This window comes from Sinohyriopsis cumingii, chromosome 18 (assembly GCF_028554795.1).
Source record: "Sinohyriopsis cumingii isolate HCF-2022 chromosome 18, ASM2855479v2, whole genome shotgun sequence".
NCBI lineage: Eukaryota > Metazoa > Mollusca > Bivalvia > Unionida > Unionidae > Sinohyriopsis > Sinohyriopsis cumingii.
The window spans coordinates 89,115,201-89,134,184 of record NC_142978.1 but is presented as its reverse complement, the minus strand read 5'-3'; the positions used below and the strand labels follow the sequence as shown (position 1 = coordinate 89,134,184).

The following is an 18,984-nucleotide window of genomic DNA, read 5'->3' as shown; positions in this document are numbered from 1 at the left end:
ATCCATATTGGTCACCACCTACTATGTCCTGTTACCATCCTCTTACTTGGTCACATTCACTGATTATAATGGATGTGCGTTTACACAAATGGCTTTTTTACCACTGTAAATAGATGGCATGGAGGGTAGAAGGTCGTGACCTATATCAATACTCAAAATCCAATAAGCTTATTATTATATTACTTGACTTAACATTTGATTTCATTATTTCTATTTAAGTGTTAAACGGTCTCAAAGATTGAAACAGAGGCTTTCAGTTGTCAAAACGAAACCTTGTGTGCTTTTATTATACTTATTCTTATATTGTTTTTACATGTCTCACTTGTCTGTTGAATTTCACAGCTTAGCAACGGTATTACCTTTGACTCATCAGTGCACAAAGTTGTCACAGGAGCATGCTCTAGACTTAGGCATTTCCGGTTCCTTTTATCACTTTACGAGCTCTCACCTGCCCACATATCATCGACTTTGGTGGGAAGCGCGCAACTACTTGCACTTTTGTAAAGTGAAAAGTTTAGTGGTTACATTTAAATTAGGTAAATAGAGGAGGATGGCAGTTGTGTTTATCAAAGTGAAGACACAATTGAATGGGTTACATTTGTCGACTGATGAACAAGTCGATATATTATCCTAGTTTCGTTAATTGTCAAGCTGTATGTATCAGTTGTATCACAGGTGTCTGACGTTTTATCAATAAAGTACGTCGAAATATCTGACAACATGAAATCACCTTATCGGTAGTGAAAACGATAAAAGTACGGCGAAATCTATGACAATATGAAGTCACCTTATCATTTATATTACCGATTTCATGTCAGCGATTTCGCCGTATTTTATTGATAAAACGTCAGACTCCTGTGGTTGTATGTACACAAATTAGACAAATCCAATGGATCAAGCGTAGCAAGCTTACTTTTAGTGGCGGTTTGTTTGTAATGATTGACATGCTTTTCGTTCTACTATGGACATTTGTATCACGCACATCATTTTGCGTCACTAGCGTGAGAAAAACGTGTCATTTTGACAGTAGATTATAGGGCCAACACACTTATATGTTCATGTTCTCTTATTTGAATTAAGCCTTCTATTAAGTAGACAATTTTCTGAGATATTTTGGCCATTTAACTCTAAAAAAGAACCATAGAAACCACATTGTAACAAATTTTAACTTAGTAACCAGATTATGTTACTGTAATTTCAAGTTAGTAAAAATGCTTAATCAAATACCCTTAATCATTTTTTTAAAATTAATTTATTTATACTTTCTAAATGTTCACAATAATGGCACTTTCAACGATTACTAAACGTGTTTGAAACACTCCCTGTACCATGCACATGAGGGCAAATGCAAATGTCTTCAGATGATACTGTTTGTCTTCATTTCTTCGATGCAGATAAAACATTACCATAACTATTCATACATAACACACCAAGATGCATAAATTTACAGCCATGTCTCCTTTATAGTCAGTATATGAACTCGACCCTTATTTCCTACAGAATCAATACAGATGTGAGTACAACTATTTTTAAAAGGAGAGGTTTTCTTAATGTAACAACTCACTTTAATATAGCTTCATTGCAACAGTCCATTGACAGATTGCAAATTTATGGTTTATTTATTTGTCTACATTCTTGTAATAATTTTAGGCACTGGTTAAATAGTATCTGCTTTGCTGCTTTTTTCTGTATTTTCACAAGTAGGTGTCAAGTCAGAAAACAACTTAGACCATAAAATGCAACTTGGGAATTCCACAACATACTACATAGCATTGTCCCATACATTTATGACCTTCATAATTTGCATTTTGAAGTTAAATCTTTAATAAAATAATACCTAGGCTTTGCTTTCAATAAATTGTATATTTTTATGAATATATTTGCCCGATGATTTACAAAAACAGACATTCTAATAAACTGGTACATCCAAGACTTAGTCATGTCTGCCATTATATCCTGTTAGTTCACTTACAGTTTCACTGATTCACTTACAGTTTCAAACTAATTTTATGATGTAGTAGTCTACAAGAGGCAGTTAATATATATCCAGATCACCGATTCTGATCCTAAAACACAAATTGCTATTTACACACTTGTTAAAGTTTTGAAGTACAAGTTTGTATGTTTTTATCATCAAAGGAATTAGCATGCGGAAATTGGGCAGTGATAGTTGCTACCTTAATCGGGAAATGGTTAATGTTCAATCATCTATCAAAACACATGTTTGTCAATGGGCAAGAGTTTGTTTATGAACATAACTGATATCAAAACTAGGCCTAGCTACTGATGTCTTGATGAATACATTTCGCTACAACACTAGAAACTAACCGGGCTAAGGTGATGGAGGCATCTCAGAAAGTATGGTTAGTCAATGTACCTCTTAAAAAATCACAGGGTGAAGTCGTTTTCGCTTTCCTAACAGAAGACATTTACATTTTTTAAGCAACTTAGTTGTCCATTTCACCTGGTGTCCCCTGGCCTTTCCAAAACACTATGAAAGTTAGAAGAACTGTTTAAATCTCAACACGTCTTGAACATGTCATGTCTCTTGATTCTGAGGTAATGTGCACCACTTATTCTGCTACATTTGGAAATGAAGACAATAATAAAAGCTAAAGTTGTTTATTTGATGTACTCTTATAAATAACCACATGTTCATCTATGGTTCTTTCTGTGCCTGAATTCAATCATCATAGATATCAGTACATTTTCCCATCATGTTCTTTTGATGTACTCTTATAATGGCAACATGTACATCAAGGGGTCTTTCTGCCATTGAATTCTGTCATTGTAAATTTCAGCACAGCTGATTGATCAATACATATTCCCACAAAGTGGGTGGCTGAAGCAGGACTGGCAAGTCTTGAATTTTCCGCACACCTGTTACATGCGTATGGAGGACTCCCGCCTCAGTGATTTTCTGTGTCCCAGATAAAAAGATTGGCATCCAAATACACGTGATTAAGCATTTCTGAGACCTCTGATCATATATATATATATATATATATATATATATATATATATCTATATACAAACACATTTTGATATACTGCATCAGTCAATCGCCTTATTTATGACCAATCAGTAAGACTAGTATTCTCTTCAGTGCATCACACTTAAATATTAAACATGCACAGTAATGGGAATATTTAGTGATAATGGAAAATGAGCTGACATTCTTTAAATGTGGAATAGTTGGTCAGTTTTTATGCCAGTTTGATATTGAATCTCTGATGTAAACATGTAAACATCGTTGCCATATATGTTATGCAGTGCAAAATATAGCTTGAAATACCAATGTCGATTCTTAAATAGAAACTAGAGAAGTCTCATCCGTTTTATTATTATATGTAATATATATATATATTATGCAAAGGTGAATTTTAAGCAATGATATGAACCCCTCATGACATATATGGTGCTAGGCATAAGCTTCTGTGTAGTATGTAAACATTAACAAACCATCTGTTATACCCATATTTGCGTCATTCAGCTGTTAGAGAAAGCAGTCATGTAATGGTATATTTTAAAAGATGTATGTGGGTGTCTGAATTCATGCTCCAATACTGTAGACATCTAGTAAAGAAGATTTATTTGTAAAAAGAAAGTTTCATATACAAAACAGATACAAAAGCATACTTTAAACAGCAATGAATATGACAATTTTGTATTTGCATTTGCTGTGGAATATGCTGCATTGTGAACTATGATACAGTTAATATCAGGCATTGGCATTGACACATTTAAAAATCTGGATGTGACTCTTGGATTTAACTGCTTAGATGTAAGTTTATTCCTGATATGGAATTTCTAGTTGGAGCTCTGATCAAAATGCAATGGGCATAGAGTAACTGCAGTTGGCATAGATTAACTGTAATGGGCATAGAGCAACTGCACTTGGCATAGAGTAAACAGGACACAGATTTGAGGCACTTACACATGGTTCATGCAACCTTGAATTTTTGACTGTCAGAATAGTTGGTGTTATTCTTGCAAAAACTTATTGACTTTTGGCAAAACTCGTGAGGGAATCAAATAAGTGTAAACTCAAACTTGTATCATTTTTTAAATTCACAAGTATAGTTATTTATGTATTTTCCAAAAGTAATTAGTAAATAAATCAAGTGGATTTAATATTGTGTGGATCAAAGTACACAAATAGCTTCCAGATGGAGTAGCATCCCTGTAATGGCACAGTTCCATGCTTTTCTTTTATGTGAATACCTATTTATGTAATGCATTGATAAAGTGAAATTTCCATAAATAATATTCCTTAAAATCTTTTGGCTGTCCTTGAAAAGTCTTTGAAGACTGCAGATTCCATGTAAAAAGCTCTCTAGAGCTGTAGGAACCATGTTCAAACTTCACATTAATAACCATTCCATATAGTTATTGAATACCTCTGAGCATCTAATAATAGACATGTTAACAGATTTGAATTTGTAAAATCATGCAGACCAAGTAAGCAATAAAGCTGTCAATCATAGTTTTCTTAAAATGGAGTGGGAAGCAGTGCAGTTCACATTGATAAATGCATACATTACTGGTAATGTCCAAATTTTTATTGATCTTTCAGTTTGAAATTATCCTTGAACATGCTAACCTAGAAGAGGTGGAATAAAAGAAATGTCCAGAATGTCTGCAGGCAGGAATGTGATCTCTCAGCACATTCCTTCAAACAGAATCATAAATCATTTCCCAAAGGTAACGAGTATGATCTTGCATGCTTATTTGTTACAGATAATTTTTGGGGGCAAGCCTTGAAGAAGCTTAAACAAAATAAGTTAAATAGTTGGCAAGGACAAATGTAAATATATATTACAAGAGGTCTCAGTAGGATTTTAAAACAGGGAGTCCAAGACTCCCATTTTGGTAAAAATAGGAGTCCCACTAGCAAAAGTTGCAGTCCCCTCCCAGAAAACTATGCAAATTAGAAGAACTATTGGTTGCCATTGAGTTTAATTTCTACATTCTTTATAACACTGACATAGCTCTGGTTTGTCCATCATATTGAGACTGAATTTTGTAAATCCAAGGAAGGTCTTATTCCAAGCACTAAGCTCGGCATCACACACTTTCTTTCACTTGGCTACTGTTCCATTTAGACTATCAATTCTAGCAACTTCAGCACTCTGTTGAATCTCATTAAAATTTTTGTCAGTTTGCCGTTTAACCTCAAAATACTTATCCAAATTTGCAAATGACATTTTGTCTCTAAGTCTCAACATGTCTTGATTCCGAGGTCATGTGCACTGCTTATTCAGCTACACTCAGAAATGAACACAATAATGAAAGCTTGGGTTGTTTATTTGATGTACTCTTATAAGTGACCACATGTACATCTCTGGGTCTTTCTGCCTTTGAATTCAAGCACTGTAAATATCTATAAATTTTCCCACCCAGATGCCAGTCAAAGCCTTTGATCTTGCTGACCAGTTATTGCATCATGGTGTTCTGATGTACTCTGTTAATGGCAAAATGTACATCAGGGGGTCTTTCAGCCACTGGATTATGTCGTCGTAAATATCAGCACAGCTAATTGATCAACACATTTTCCCACTCAGCCACCAGTCCATGTCTTGCCACCCACCAATTGTATCATGTTCTTTTGATGTACTTTCATAACGGCAACATGTACATCAAGGGGTCTTTCTGCCACTGAATTCTGTCATTGTAAATGTCAACACAACTAACTGATCAACACATTTTCCCACTAAGCACGTAGCTGAAACAGGAATGGCAAGTCTTTGAATTGTGCACCTCACCTATTACATGCATACAGAAGACCCCTGCCTAAGTGATTTTCTGCATCCCAGATAAAAAAAAGTGTCATCCGAATACGTGTGATTAAGCATTTCTTAGACCCTGTTTCTGGGCCACGAGTGGTCTAAAGTGCTCTCCATTACGGATCACTGCCATTTCACCTCTGTTTGCACAGGTTCAAGTCTCAGATTCAGCCAATGTGGGTATGTGAGAAAGCTTGCCAGTAGCTTCTCGTGGGTTGGTGGTTCTTTCCGAGGTTTTCCCGGGTTCTTCCTCCACCATTAATACTGGCCACCATGTATAACCTATCGTGTGCTGAAAAATATCGTTCAGCCCCACAACAACAACAATGACACTGTTTCCCCAAAATTCTACATATTTTAAGTTGTCCATGCAACTTAATTTTGAAATATCAGATATGGGCTAATTTATTCCATATAAGTTGAAATAGATCCTGTGTAAAAGAATAATTTTTCCGGTTCAGTTTTGTTACTTTTTGTTGGCTTAAATAGTAACACATTGACTGGATTATGCAACAGAAATGGGAGTTAACTGCATTTTCCAGGGACACACTGAGGCAGTCAAACCTGTAACCCTAGGAGCTCTATCTGCTTGGCTGCTGATGCTTCCTTACTGGTTCAGAGAAAGAAGTACACGTAGGACACCAGTGAAATCATGTACAGTTTTTTCAAAGTTGTTGACATTATCCAGCTGTTGTTGTGATTATGTGATAACAGAAACAAAAGAATGAACTTACCTGTTTATTGAATGTTGAGATCAGTAAATGTAAGTGAAAACTGGAATCATTACTTGGTTGGTGATGTAACAGGCTAGTTTTTGCTTTTTCACTTAAGATTATGACATGTTAGAGGACTTTTCAAGTAATCATCAACTTGTAATATTTAAGCTGACAAGAGTTTTATGCATCCTTGTTGCAGTTTTACTTGATATATTCTTGTCTTAGGTGCTGGTAATTTAAGTTTATTTTATTTGTTGCATTCATGAAAGGATTGCATTCCTACATTGTGTTTTTGGAATCGCCAATATCACATAGCAGCATCAAATACAATTAATATAAGATGTGTAATTTTTTTTCATTTTCCAATATTTTATAGGTAAGTCATTACCTTACACAATATTTTTAGAGAACCCTTTATCACTGGGCTGTGGAGAGTGTATTACATGTTTTGTTGCCATTATGCAAATTGCCTTGCTCAGGATATTTTGATATTTTCAATCATACCAATTGCACATGACAACTCTCATCTTTTTTCCCAGACAAAAATACTATGAGGAAATCATCCTTTATCCAGTTACAAAATGTGTTATTTAAACTTGAAATCTAATGAGAACCTAACAATTGACATGAAGGCAACTGCTTATCAATAAGGAACAGGGACTTGAAAAACTGAAGTTCTTGAAAATCACTTGAACCATTTGCAACTTGAACCATTTCTATATTAATTTAAAGCAGAATATGATATCCATTGAATTCATTTGTGAACTTTATAGAGTAAAAATTTCATACTTGAGCATTTGTTAACATGGATGCAACCTTAGGAAGAAAGTAGGCTTATTTCACTTTTATCTGCCAATCCACAAAATGGTATGTGCTTTGTATGACATCAGAGTGTCATAAGTAGGTAACGAATGTATATCATAAGATGAACACTGCTTGATGTAGACAGCTATTTTTGTAGCTGTTGCCAATATTATATAAGAATCTGGGATATAATATTCTGACACAAAAGACTGATTTACAAAATTTGGAAAAATATTGGTGTTATTTTCATTCACCATGTACCATGAATTAGGTTCACACATAGAAGGCTTTCTTTGCAAGGTCGAACACATACTTTCCTTGCAAGGTCAAATATATGTACTTACTTGCAAGGTCAAACACATGTACTTTACTTGTACGATCAAACATATGTACTTTACTTGCAAGGTCAAACGCATACTTACAAGGTCAAACATATGTGCTTTTCTTGCAAAGTCAAACACATGTACTTTCCTTGCAAGATTGAACATAGGTCCTTACTTGCAAGGTCCGACACCTTCAGAAGTCGAAAGAGGTTCACATACAGTTTGTCAGATATTGGAATGTAACACTTATGACATGGATGTAGCATCCAATTATGACAAAAAATAATTTGAAAATTTATTATTTCCAGTGCTGAAAGAAAATGTTTTTTAGACACAGGCCCAGGGCTGGTGACATAAATAAACACATAAACCCTGACTGAAATTTCACAAGCCTGGACTCCAATTTCCACATGCTCAAAATTTCCCCATTTCTAATATTTGTCACACAATGTTGCAATAGTTACAATTCGAATATAAATTCACTGGAGTTCAAGGGGGTTTGAAGTAATGCAAGTGTCATTAGTGTTCATCACTAGCTCACTAGGGACTGGATGGTCCAGATGTTCAAACTTCTCTGCTGGATTCTCTGAGTGAATTCTGGTCAGAACCAAACTGACATATATCGATGTTTTGCTTGCAGCATAAGCAAAGAGTTAATAGCCCCACCCTTATCTTTGTTTTGTTTTGTTTTTGTTGGCATGCTTAACAAAGTAACACCCCTTCAAGCAAGAGTTCTTAAAATTATTTTTGTTGGGCTTTGCTGATAGTTAATTGCATCCTAAGTTGGCATCAAAAATGAATTAAATACACTTTAACACTATTCCAACAACTGATATGAGCATGCTTTGCATTCTATATATGCTGTAAAATCCGACTACAGAAATGTTGCCACTGTTCACAGACTTGTCACAAATATAATACAAATGACTAAAACATTCTCATTGAAGTCAATAATATATAATAACTTTGAGCATTTCTGATTTACCTATAATAGGTTGTTCCAGTTCCTGATCCTATCTAAGCAAATTAGCACAATGGGCTCACCCGCTGCAACCTTCAAACACATCTCACTAGCTACTGTGAGCCAATTAAGTAATATGTGAAATGTTGGTTTATACCTGACATCTTTGCCTGTAATTGTTGCTGTTTAACCCTTTACCCCATAGAGCATAGTGACAAAGTGCAGCGCACTATAAATAGAACACCTTTACCTGTTCGACTCCATATGCATAGGCTTGCCTGTTAACTGTTAAGCAATGTAGTGTATGTTATGTTTAATAGCAATTTTAACCATTGTACATTTTTGGTACACATCTATTATGTGTGGAAAAGTTTAAGAGCAAAGTCCGATTCTTATAGCTGTGTAATTATTTTTCACGGAAGAATTTTTTATGTGCTATAAAATCTTGAGAGAACTCGTTCACCATCAAGTCAGTGAGACCGTGTGACCAACCGTAGCTGCCATTTCTCATACTCAAAAATTTACAAGTTTTTTGTCCGCATCTACATCACTAAGTCATCTGAATTTGATAATTTATAAAAACTAATTGCTGCCTACATCAATATCAGAGCCTTTACCTAAGTTATTGAAGCTTTCATAGTTGTGATTCTAATTGTGAAAACTTCTTAAGTACTGAATGAAATCCGCGACCTCCATTTTGGAAAGTGGAGATTACGAACCAGTTACTTTAAATAGCAGATATCGACCAGAGCATAAACAGTGACCACATGATCTGACATAACTGTCATTTGCAGAAATAAATGTAGTATTTAAAAGGGGTTTATCCCAGAAGGTGGTGCTACAAAAACTGGCTTAAAATGGCTGATGTTTACAGCAGATGTCAAAATGTGATTCCATGCGAATGGAATAGACATCAAAAGGCGTTTCCATGTGAATGGAGTAGAGGTGTCCAAAGGCGCTTGCATGAGGTAAAGGGTTAAACTGTCCAAGGGATAGTTTTACATCAGCTCCAATCATGACTCTTTGCTGTTTATGCATGCTACATTTAACAGGCATATACTGAAAGTGGTGTTTTTTTGATATATTTTATTTTAGAAGATTGCTGAAAATTGTGTCTTCTCGAAACATGACCATGTCAGAAGGATTAAAAGTACAGAATCATATTTTTAGCATGACAATCCATGCGTCAGTTGATTAAAATCGGATCTGAATTTCATGTAGGATAGTGGTGATCTGATTTAGATTGCACATACACCACTCCCTCAATAACTTGCACTCTGATAACTTGCGAACCCGCTTATAACGCGGTGTCAGGTGTGGATCCCATTTTTTAAACCCGAAAATACCCCAAAAATATATCCCAATTTATTGAACTCAAAGAAAATCATGATCAAAATTGGTAACGGAACTTTGATGTATCACTTGTTTTATCGTTGAAAACGGTAGATAGGACCTTGAAATTTTAATCAACGCTATGAAATATCAAATTTAAAAATAGCTCATAGAATTTTTTACATTTTCTTTCCAAACGACATTCCTAGTACACCGCAGTTAATGCTATGTGAGGAAATTTCAATCAATGTAAATGTCACTTACGCCGAGTGGATGCAGTACTTTAATAAATAAATACAAATTAAATAATTTTTTTTATCAATTGAAATTTGTGTTCTAGTTTCATTTTTTAGTTCCTTTTAAGTGTAATCGTCATAAGTGCAATGTGTCCTGTTGTAATTAAACGTAAAATGTGTCAATCTACCGTAACAGCTATGTCCACGAGCGTTTCTCTGAGAACCTAATTAAGTGCTAACCGTGTTTTGATAACTGACTTGCAGAAGTATTTGTTGTATTGTTGCACTGAATTAAAAGCTGGCCACCTTTATATTATCACGTTAACTATGTCTTTTGAATAAAAAAAAGGAGGTGGAATAAAAGAAAAGTTAAAAGGCACAAAAATCGGACTAACTGAAAATCTAGCGGCCTCGGTCGTATGTCGGGTGAACTTACTTCATTTGATCAATCGAACACTGTAATAAACGTTATTGTGTATGTAACAGAAACTAACTTAAATTAACCAACTCTTTTATAACTGTGATCAAAGATAACAAGGCAGCAAAGCAAAAAGAATACTTCGTAAAATAAAGAGCTTGATTTCACAGATACAGACCATTGTGGTCAAGCGAGTTTCAGAGAATTCTTGAATGGGCATTTAGAGATATCCTCAGGGATGATAAGAAATTTCATTATTACTTTCAATGAAATCATAACATTAACATTGTACTAATTGAACAATAAAATATGGAGTTTCGACGTAGACTGGTCACGAAATAAATGTGTGTCTTTTTAAAAAAAAGGAATCTTGTTTGGTGGTGTATCAACAGTTAGTCTAGTTCCCAAATTGTGAACTACCGATTTGGCAAGATACTATTAAATACCACTACAGGAACCAGACTCATCAAGAAAACAAAAAGCAGTGATGTAATACACAGATTTTTCGCATACACGTGATGGTTGTTCAAACCAGTTGGAACGATCTTTCATATGTTGGATATTTTGAGAAAAAAAATGTTATTTAAACAGAATAACGAATAACTTCATTAGAAAAAGCACATTATTAAAAATTATTATCGACTTGATTGTAAAATGAGGATTCAGTCATTAAACAGCCCAGTCTTTAACGCCCCCCCCCCCCCCCTTATGGTTTTCTCGATGTCAAAGCAATTCTTTCAATTTTTGGAGGTCCCTTGGTAACTCGCGCCACGCTTATAGTGTGGTCTATATTTGTGGACCCCGTTGTGTGCGCGTTATTGAGGGAGATGTGTATTTTGTGGCAGGTATGTCAACATCTTGAAATGTTATCATGTGCATGATCAAAGTTACCTCAGGCAAATTATAATTTTTTTCGACGAGCCCGATGGGCACCTCACTTGGAAATCAGGACGGGCCCGATCTAAATTTAGAGGGGCCCCAGGTGTCAGGCTATCCGATTTTTTTAGCGCTGATTTCATCTTGAGGATCCCTGCATGATTTCAGATACCACAGACACAATTAAACTTTGGAATATCTATGATACTTTATTTCACAATTGTTGTTTTTAAATTTCTTTTAGCAATATTCAGCTGGATAGCAACAGTCTGATAGCCCAATGCCTGGTACTGCTCTAATTTCAATCTGAATTTGCCTCTATATTCTATGTGAGGTGCCCATCAGGCTTGTCAAAAATGTCCATCTTGCACAAGAAAATATTGATTGTGCTGATGAAATGCATAAATTTATTTTGAAGATGTTGGAAGACTAATACATTATTAATATTTTTATACCCTTATGAAGATCTTCTGTTTATCATACTTCAATCAAAAGCGGTAAACTTTGAGTACAAAACAAAGCACGTGATCTGTGAATGAGAAACGGGTTGCCTGTGTACTGTAACTAGTGCTCATATGGCTTTACCATACATATAATTCGTAATTGCTGTTTTGGATATTTATGTCCAGAAACCAGTTGGAACTGGTCCTGTGGGGACTGAAACTCTTCCAGTAATTGTTGCAGTGGGTGCAGTGATGTGTGGCCACATAATGCCATTAAGATGAGTGTGTATACACAACAAGCTGATATTTGATTAGTTTATTGTTGTAATCTGGAGAGTTAGGCCAAATGTAGCATGTTTTTTTCCAGGTATTATAAGTAATAAAGGATCAGATGTGGTCACATTGGCTTTTTTGAGTCTCTGATTATAAAAATCATTGGAACTTCAGCAAAGTTTTAGAAAAAAGTAAGGACCAACTAAAAATGATTTCAGCAAAACACTTGCGTAATTGTCATGATATTTTCATTTTGTTTAATTGCTATTGTGTTCAAGATTTTTTAAATTCAAGATTACTGAATAATTTAGCTGTCCCTTGCTCATGCTCACACTAATGTAATGAAATACTGGTTAAACACATTAAGTGGCATCTATGAACAATATCAAAAGTGTAAACAGAAACTGTATATAAATCAAGACACACTTTTGAATATAAACACAGTTGATCCACTGAATAAGAAGGAACAGTTGTTTGAGCAATTAGACAATGGATGACCTCAAGACCTGGAAAAAAAATTGTGTGAAATCTTTTGAGATTAAAACAACACAAGTCAGTTTAATATGATTTTGGTTTTAGTTTTTCGTATTTGAGGTTGCAACGATGTGTGGAAAATAATATTGAAAAAGGGCCAGTCGGAGTCCAGGCTTGTGGAGTTTGAGTCATGGCTTGTTATATTTTTTAAGTCACCAGCCATGGGCCTGCGTAAAAAAAAATGGTATACAGTACTATAAATAGATGATAGAATCAAGTAGTAAACAAAGTGTTGTGTTTGTCCAAAGGAGATTGACATTGGATCCTTGGGTGAATGTACTTTGGAGTTCCCTGGGAAGCATTAAAGCACAGAAGAAAAATAAAGAGATTTGAACATTTTTTTAATCATAATAACAAACTTAAGGAGAAAGAAACTCTGCCAAATAAGAATGCTTACTTCCAAACTGACACATATAAGATGACTGTATCACTACCTCGCATACCTCCAATCCAACATACACTAAGTTTCCTAAAAATAATATTTTGGAGATTTTGTCTAAGAATGAAAATACTCAGATATAAAACTTTGTGACAGTACACATTACAACAACATTTTTAATAATTAAAGTGCTTTAATATTTTAATTTGGCCTTTCTGGAGTCATATAAATATCGTTGAATTTTCTGTATGAACCATAAATAGTAATTTAGTTCTCAACAACAGCTTTTAACTCCATCTCTTATCAGCTAATTCAAAAATTTACATTATGGTCACACAACAGATTTTTGTTTATTTATAGCCTTTCAGTGCTGATGCTACACCCTGTCAGAAATCAGACTTCCATCCAAAAGTAAAGATAGCCTGCAGTGACAACAGAACAGGAAGAGTGGGGTATGTTTCCTCATTGTTATGGGTACATACAATATTTCCTCATTGTTATGGGTATGAAAAATGTTTCCTTGTTGTTATGGGTACATACAATATTTCCTCATTGTTATGGGTACATAAAACATTTCCTCATTGTTATGGGTATATACAACATTTCCTCATTGTTATGGGTACAGACAATGTTTCATCATTGTTATGGGTACATACAATGTTTCATCATTGTTATGGGCACATACAATGTTTCGTCATTATTATGGGTACATAAAATGTTTCGTCATTATTATGGGTACATAAAATGTTTCCTTATTGTTAGGGACACAGAAAACAAAGGGATATATTATTTGACATAGACATATACAATCAGACTAAAGATGCCAATCGGTGCTTGGGTACCTACCAGTTGATAATAACCCAGGTAATAAAATAAACAACTGCATACCCATTTCTTAAAAAAAGTTTTACAAGTTCAGATTGAGCCACAGAATAGTGATTACTCTTTGAGGCTTGTGTCATGTGTGCATATATTCATCACAGGGGCTTGTATGGTTGCTTAAAATTTTCTTGTCATACATGTAATATATAATAATGCAAAGGAGGACACTTCTCCTTTCTTGCACAACCTATTTAAGAAACAACATTGATATTTCAAGCTAGACCATCCTAACTTCGTTCTTGTCCACGGTTCATCTGCCATTTTTCTTGAGACTTAAACATGCTTGTTTTGAGATCCTGAAGACATTAACTACCATATTTGCCAGCCAATATGTCGATGTGGAGTATAAGTTGAATTCACTAATTTTGTAAATTTTCAATCCTTTGTCCATATATAAGTCAATTCTAAGTATAAGACGAGGTCAGGTCAATAGCTTGGTTTCGTATTTTATACCAGTAACTTTCGGTTTCATGAATATTAATGGCATCACTGTATGATATTCCATATTACCGGTAATCGTGAAATTGCATCACCAGTGCTAACATGCTTGTGATTTTACTCCTGTACAAGGCACTGCTATGTTCCATTATCAGTTGACACAGCTGAATAAACAGTCCATGATATCCATTGCAACAAGAGCCACATGGCTGTGCACACTATGTACATGTTAATTAAAGGTCTAAAGCTTTAACCTGATTATTCCAGTTGAAACCAGTCTTGAGTGCAAGATTCAACAGATGAGATAAACTCAATGAGGCTAACAATAGGGAAATGAGGCTATCCATAGGGAAATGAGGCTATCCATAGGGAAATCAGAAATGTGAAGAAAATTAAGAGACAGAAAACAGAAAAGTCACAAATGAACAATAAATAAAAATACTTTTTATATTATACTTTATTATATCTGTGAAATGCTATATCAAATTTACACAAATGAACAGTTTTATAATATTATTTAACATATCAATTATAATTGAAAGCACATCGATGTTGTAATTCATTTTATTACCTGTAGTAGAACTGTTCCAAATTCTAATTAGGAATAAAATAATTAAGAGTTCACTTAATCAATTCCAATATCTGCAAATCTCTCGAGGTCTTCATCTTCCGTATCGGAATTAACAATGGCTGCTATGGCTGATAATCCTCTCTCTCTCTCATTCACTAATAACAAAAAAATTCATTTTGAGTACTTTTATTTTTTTTGTAATTAGATTCTTGAGTTGAGAGCAGAATGAGACAGAAAATATATGTTTACTTTGTACGTTTGTACCATTAGGTTGTCAAGTAGTGTGTATTCTGTAGAATTTGTTCATGTATGATCCCTTTATTTTTCGTACATGGTCTGAACTGCAAAATAATAATTATTTATTTTACATACAGTAGTCCCCCTTTTGAATGGCCCCCTGACCAACGGCCACCCGCTCCTTACGGCCAGAATCCATTGGCACTGACGAGTTTGTGTTCAAAAGTACCCCTCATGAAAGGCCACCCAGCTAACGCAGCCAGCATATTAGTGCAATAATATAAAATTTACCCCTCACAAGTGGCCGCATTTTATTTTAATATGTATCCAGAACCAGTATTTTATTCATAACGTGGGTTGAGTAATCCGATTTGTTTCCCGATGTCAAGTTTTCGTTACTGAAAGAAGTGTTGACTAATGTACATGTACCACTAAGGTTAATCTAATATCATTTATGCCTCATGAGAAGCCACATTTATTCCATAAAGCCAAGAAAGATTTTAATCCATACAAAAGGGCAAGTGCATGTACTCCAATTAGACATACTGCTGTGTTATCATAAGATGTCCAGTTTAGTCACTGATAATTGTTAAGATTACAATTATTGAAGAAAAAAAACAGCCGAGAAGTGGCAGTATCGATGTACAATACTCAAGTCAGCAGGAAAATGGTTTGATAGTCTTTATGACTTCCTTTAGTAAGATGTTGAGCTTGTTCACTTTGATAATTAGTGGCTATTACTACAGACAATAATTGTCCAAATTACAAATCCTAACAGCCGCGAGGTCAGATCTGCGTGATGTTAATGGTACATATTGAAGCCGTTTTGGCTTCTCTTACTTAGTGTAAAGAAATGTATAACAACAATAGGGTAAGGGATTGTGACTAACGAGTCACGTGACAAGATCACTTCCTTTAAAATCACAGCAATTTGTTTAGATGCATACAAAATTGTTTTATCAGCATTGTAGTTGGCAACATGAATAACTTACTGCAAAAAGATCAACATGTCATCGAGGAAAAGAAAAATTCTTAGTTTAGAAGAGAAAGTGAAAATAATTCAACTGACCAAAGGGAGGAGTTGAGGATCCTTGCAGAAAACTATAATGTCAGAAAGACTCAGATAAACAATATCGTGAAAGATAAGGAAACAATTCTGCAGAAGTGGGAAGTTGAAATGGACGGCGAAAGGAAGATTGTTTGAGCCAGGAGATGTTTGTATCCTGATTTAAATAACAAGAAAAATCAACAATTTTGTCAATTGAATTGTGATATGATGACTTTACTGCAAGTAACAGATGGTTGACCAGATTTCAAGTGCGACACAATATTAAGTGTTCTGTCTTTAGTGGAGAATCAGCTGATGTTAATAATGAAGTTGTCGAAAATTGGAACAAAAGACTAAACAATATATGCAGGGGATATGACTGTAAGGATATTTCAAATTGTGACGAGACTGGTTAGTTTTTTAGACTGTTGCCAACACAGTGACAGATGATGTGATCTGTAACATAATTATAGTTTTAAAACTATATCAATGGTTATTCATAACATTCTTTTGAAAATGATGAAACAATTTGTTTTACATTTATTTCACAACATGCATGTGATTTTTTAGTGAAAATATTAAATGTTTTAGAATTAAATGTACTTGTGACTTTCTTCATATGTATTTACTATTTGCATTTGTCATCCCCCTCTAGAAAGGCCACCCTCATTATAAGGCAATTTCCCTGCTGCATTTGGGGTGGCCTTGTAAGAGGGGGACTACTGTATTATTTTTTGTACACTGAAATTAAACATTTTTTCTTGTAAGAAAAATTACATGAAATTAGTTTAAACCATATTTATTTGAGAAACCTAGTCAAATATAAAATAAACATATGATTTATGGGGATTCAGTAGAAAGCATAATCTATGGTATTTTATAAATAATCATAGAACGCTTGAGTTAATATGGATTACTTCCCTTTGTAGGATCAATTAGATTAATGAAAAAGCTATACCACTAATTGCTCACATGTGTCTAACAGTATACTGGAAAATCAAATATCATTGGAACAGTTGCTAAAATGTGATAGGAAGATTGAGGTATGGTTTAAAAGGATGAATAAAACAAAATTATTTCATTTTTTTTTTTTTAGGAACAAACAGTATGCTTTGAATTAGTACAGTACACTATAGAGTATAGACTGTAAGTGTGCTGTATGTTCTGGTGAATTTTTTACTGGTAATTGTTTTCTTTTATTTCATATTTGTGAAATAAAAAAATACACTCAGAATGCAAACTAAATAATGACAAAACTTATAAATATAAACACAGTCATATTAGTTTAAAACAGTTTATTGACATAGTAATTTTAAAAAAATTTGTACTTCAGTGTTTTCTGTTTTCAATTATGCCGATTATAGAGCAATTTTAATTAGCATACTGGGTATCCATATATAAGTTGATGCAATTTCAATGACATAGTCCATATACAAGTTGATTCGGAGTAAAAGACGAAGACCTGACTTTCAAGTAAAAAAGTATTGACTTGTAGGGTGGAAAATATGGTAAGTCAATACGTTTTGTCAACAGCGACAGTAAGTACTGATTAAGAAATATTTTGACGAAATATGATTTAAATACATGCTACAATTCAAATAAAAGAAAGCACATTATAAAAATCTGTTTTAACTAATGCCATTTTTGCCTCAAGTTTGTGGCCCTGGTGCAAGTGTTAGCTTTTCAAGTCAGGGCTGCTATTCACATGTTTGTTTACATGACCTTTTTATTAGTGGGAAACCAAAGACATATATTTTTATCACGGCAAAGGTAACACAATTTTTGGTTTTCGTAACATGTGCTTCTTATACCATGTTGGGAAGCAATGAATGAAATGGACAACTATACAGAGTGAAATTTTGAACTGAAATATTTAAAATATGAGGGGAAAAAAACTCTCTGTATTTAATAACATTGAAAAAAAAATATAATAAAAGTTTACATGTGGTAATGTTTGCATGAATTTTTACATGAAACAGTTCCAAGAAAACAGGTTTTTTGAATGTGAAACACATTTGTCATAGATTCATTCTATTTTGATACTATATATGTAGCGGACCAGTCAAAATTGAAAATAAATGGCGCCATACATCATTACCCCCAACCCCCCCCCCCCCAACCCCAAGAAACAAATCCCCAGGATGTATCGATTTGGATCTTATATGACTGAAAAATGTTAGAGGAGAGGGATTTTGTTAAACTTAAAAAACATGTCCACTGGGCCATTATTAAGGGAATAATCATGGCAAGTTAAGGATAATACAACAGTCCTCATTTGTGGACTTTACGTCTATTCACAAAAGTTACTGTAGACATGTAGACTAGTTAAAGTGAGTGTTATGCATAAATAATATATTAATTTCTTTTGTGTCTATACTCATGTACTAACTACTAATCTACATGGATTTAGCCAATTTGTGACAAAAATTTAACTGCAGATCCAGGTAAGTAGCAAAAATAAATATAAGTTTTTCATACAGTTTTCTGTAATTATAGCATGTAATATATATTCTGCTCTTTTTATGCTCAGATTATGCTTTTTTGCCATTTATATTAATAATAATTTGGCTTATACCTGTGTGAACCTACAACAATGTGGTTCATGTTCACATTTAATACAATTTTCTTTGATTGGGAACCAGGTTAACTGATCCTTAGGACTGATAGGTACCAGGTAGAAATTTCCCCAAATTTTGACATCTCCAATTATGACATGAATGGACAGCC

At 34.2% G+C, this 18,984-nt stretch overlaps 1 protein-coding gene across 2 annotated transcripts in view; it reads left to right on the top strand.

Annotated features, from left to right (window-relative positions):
- The first annotated feature begins 424 nt into the window (after positions 1 to 424).
- Positions 425 to 18,984, top strand: part of LOC149777401 (ras-related protein Rab-34-like) — a 56,235-nt gene continuing 37,675 nt past the window's right edge. For both annotated transcript variants that reach the window (XM_089942014.1, XM_089942013.1), the window contains exons 1-3: positions 425 to 536; positions 4,577 to 4,704; positions 13,442 to 13,533. In XM_089942014.1, coding sequence (XP_089798140.1) covers positions 4,627 to 4,704; positions 13,442 to 13,533 — 170 coding nt within the window. In that variant the 5' untranslated portion in view covers positions 425 to 536; positions 4,577 to 4,626. The remainder of the gene's footprint in view (positions 537 to 4,576; positions 4,705 to 13,441; positions 13,534 to 18,984) is intronic.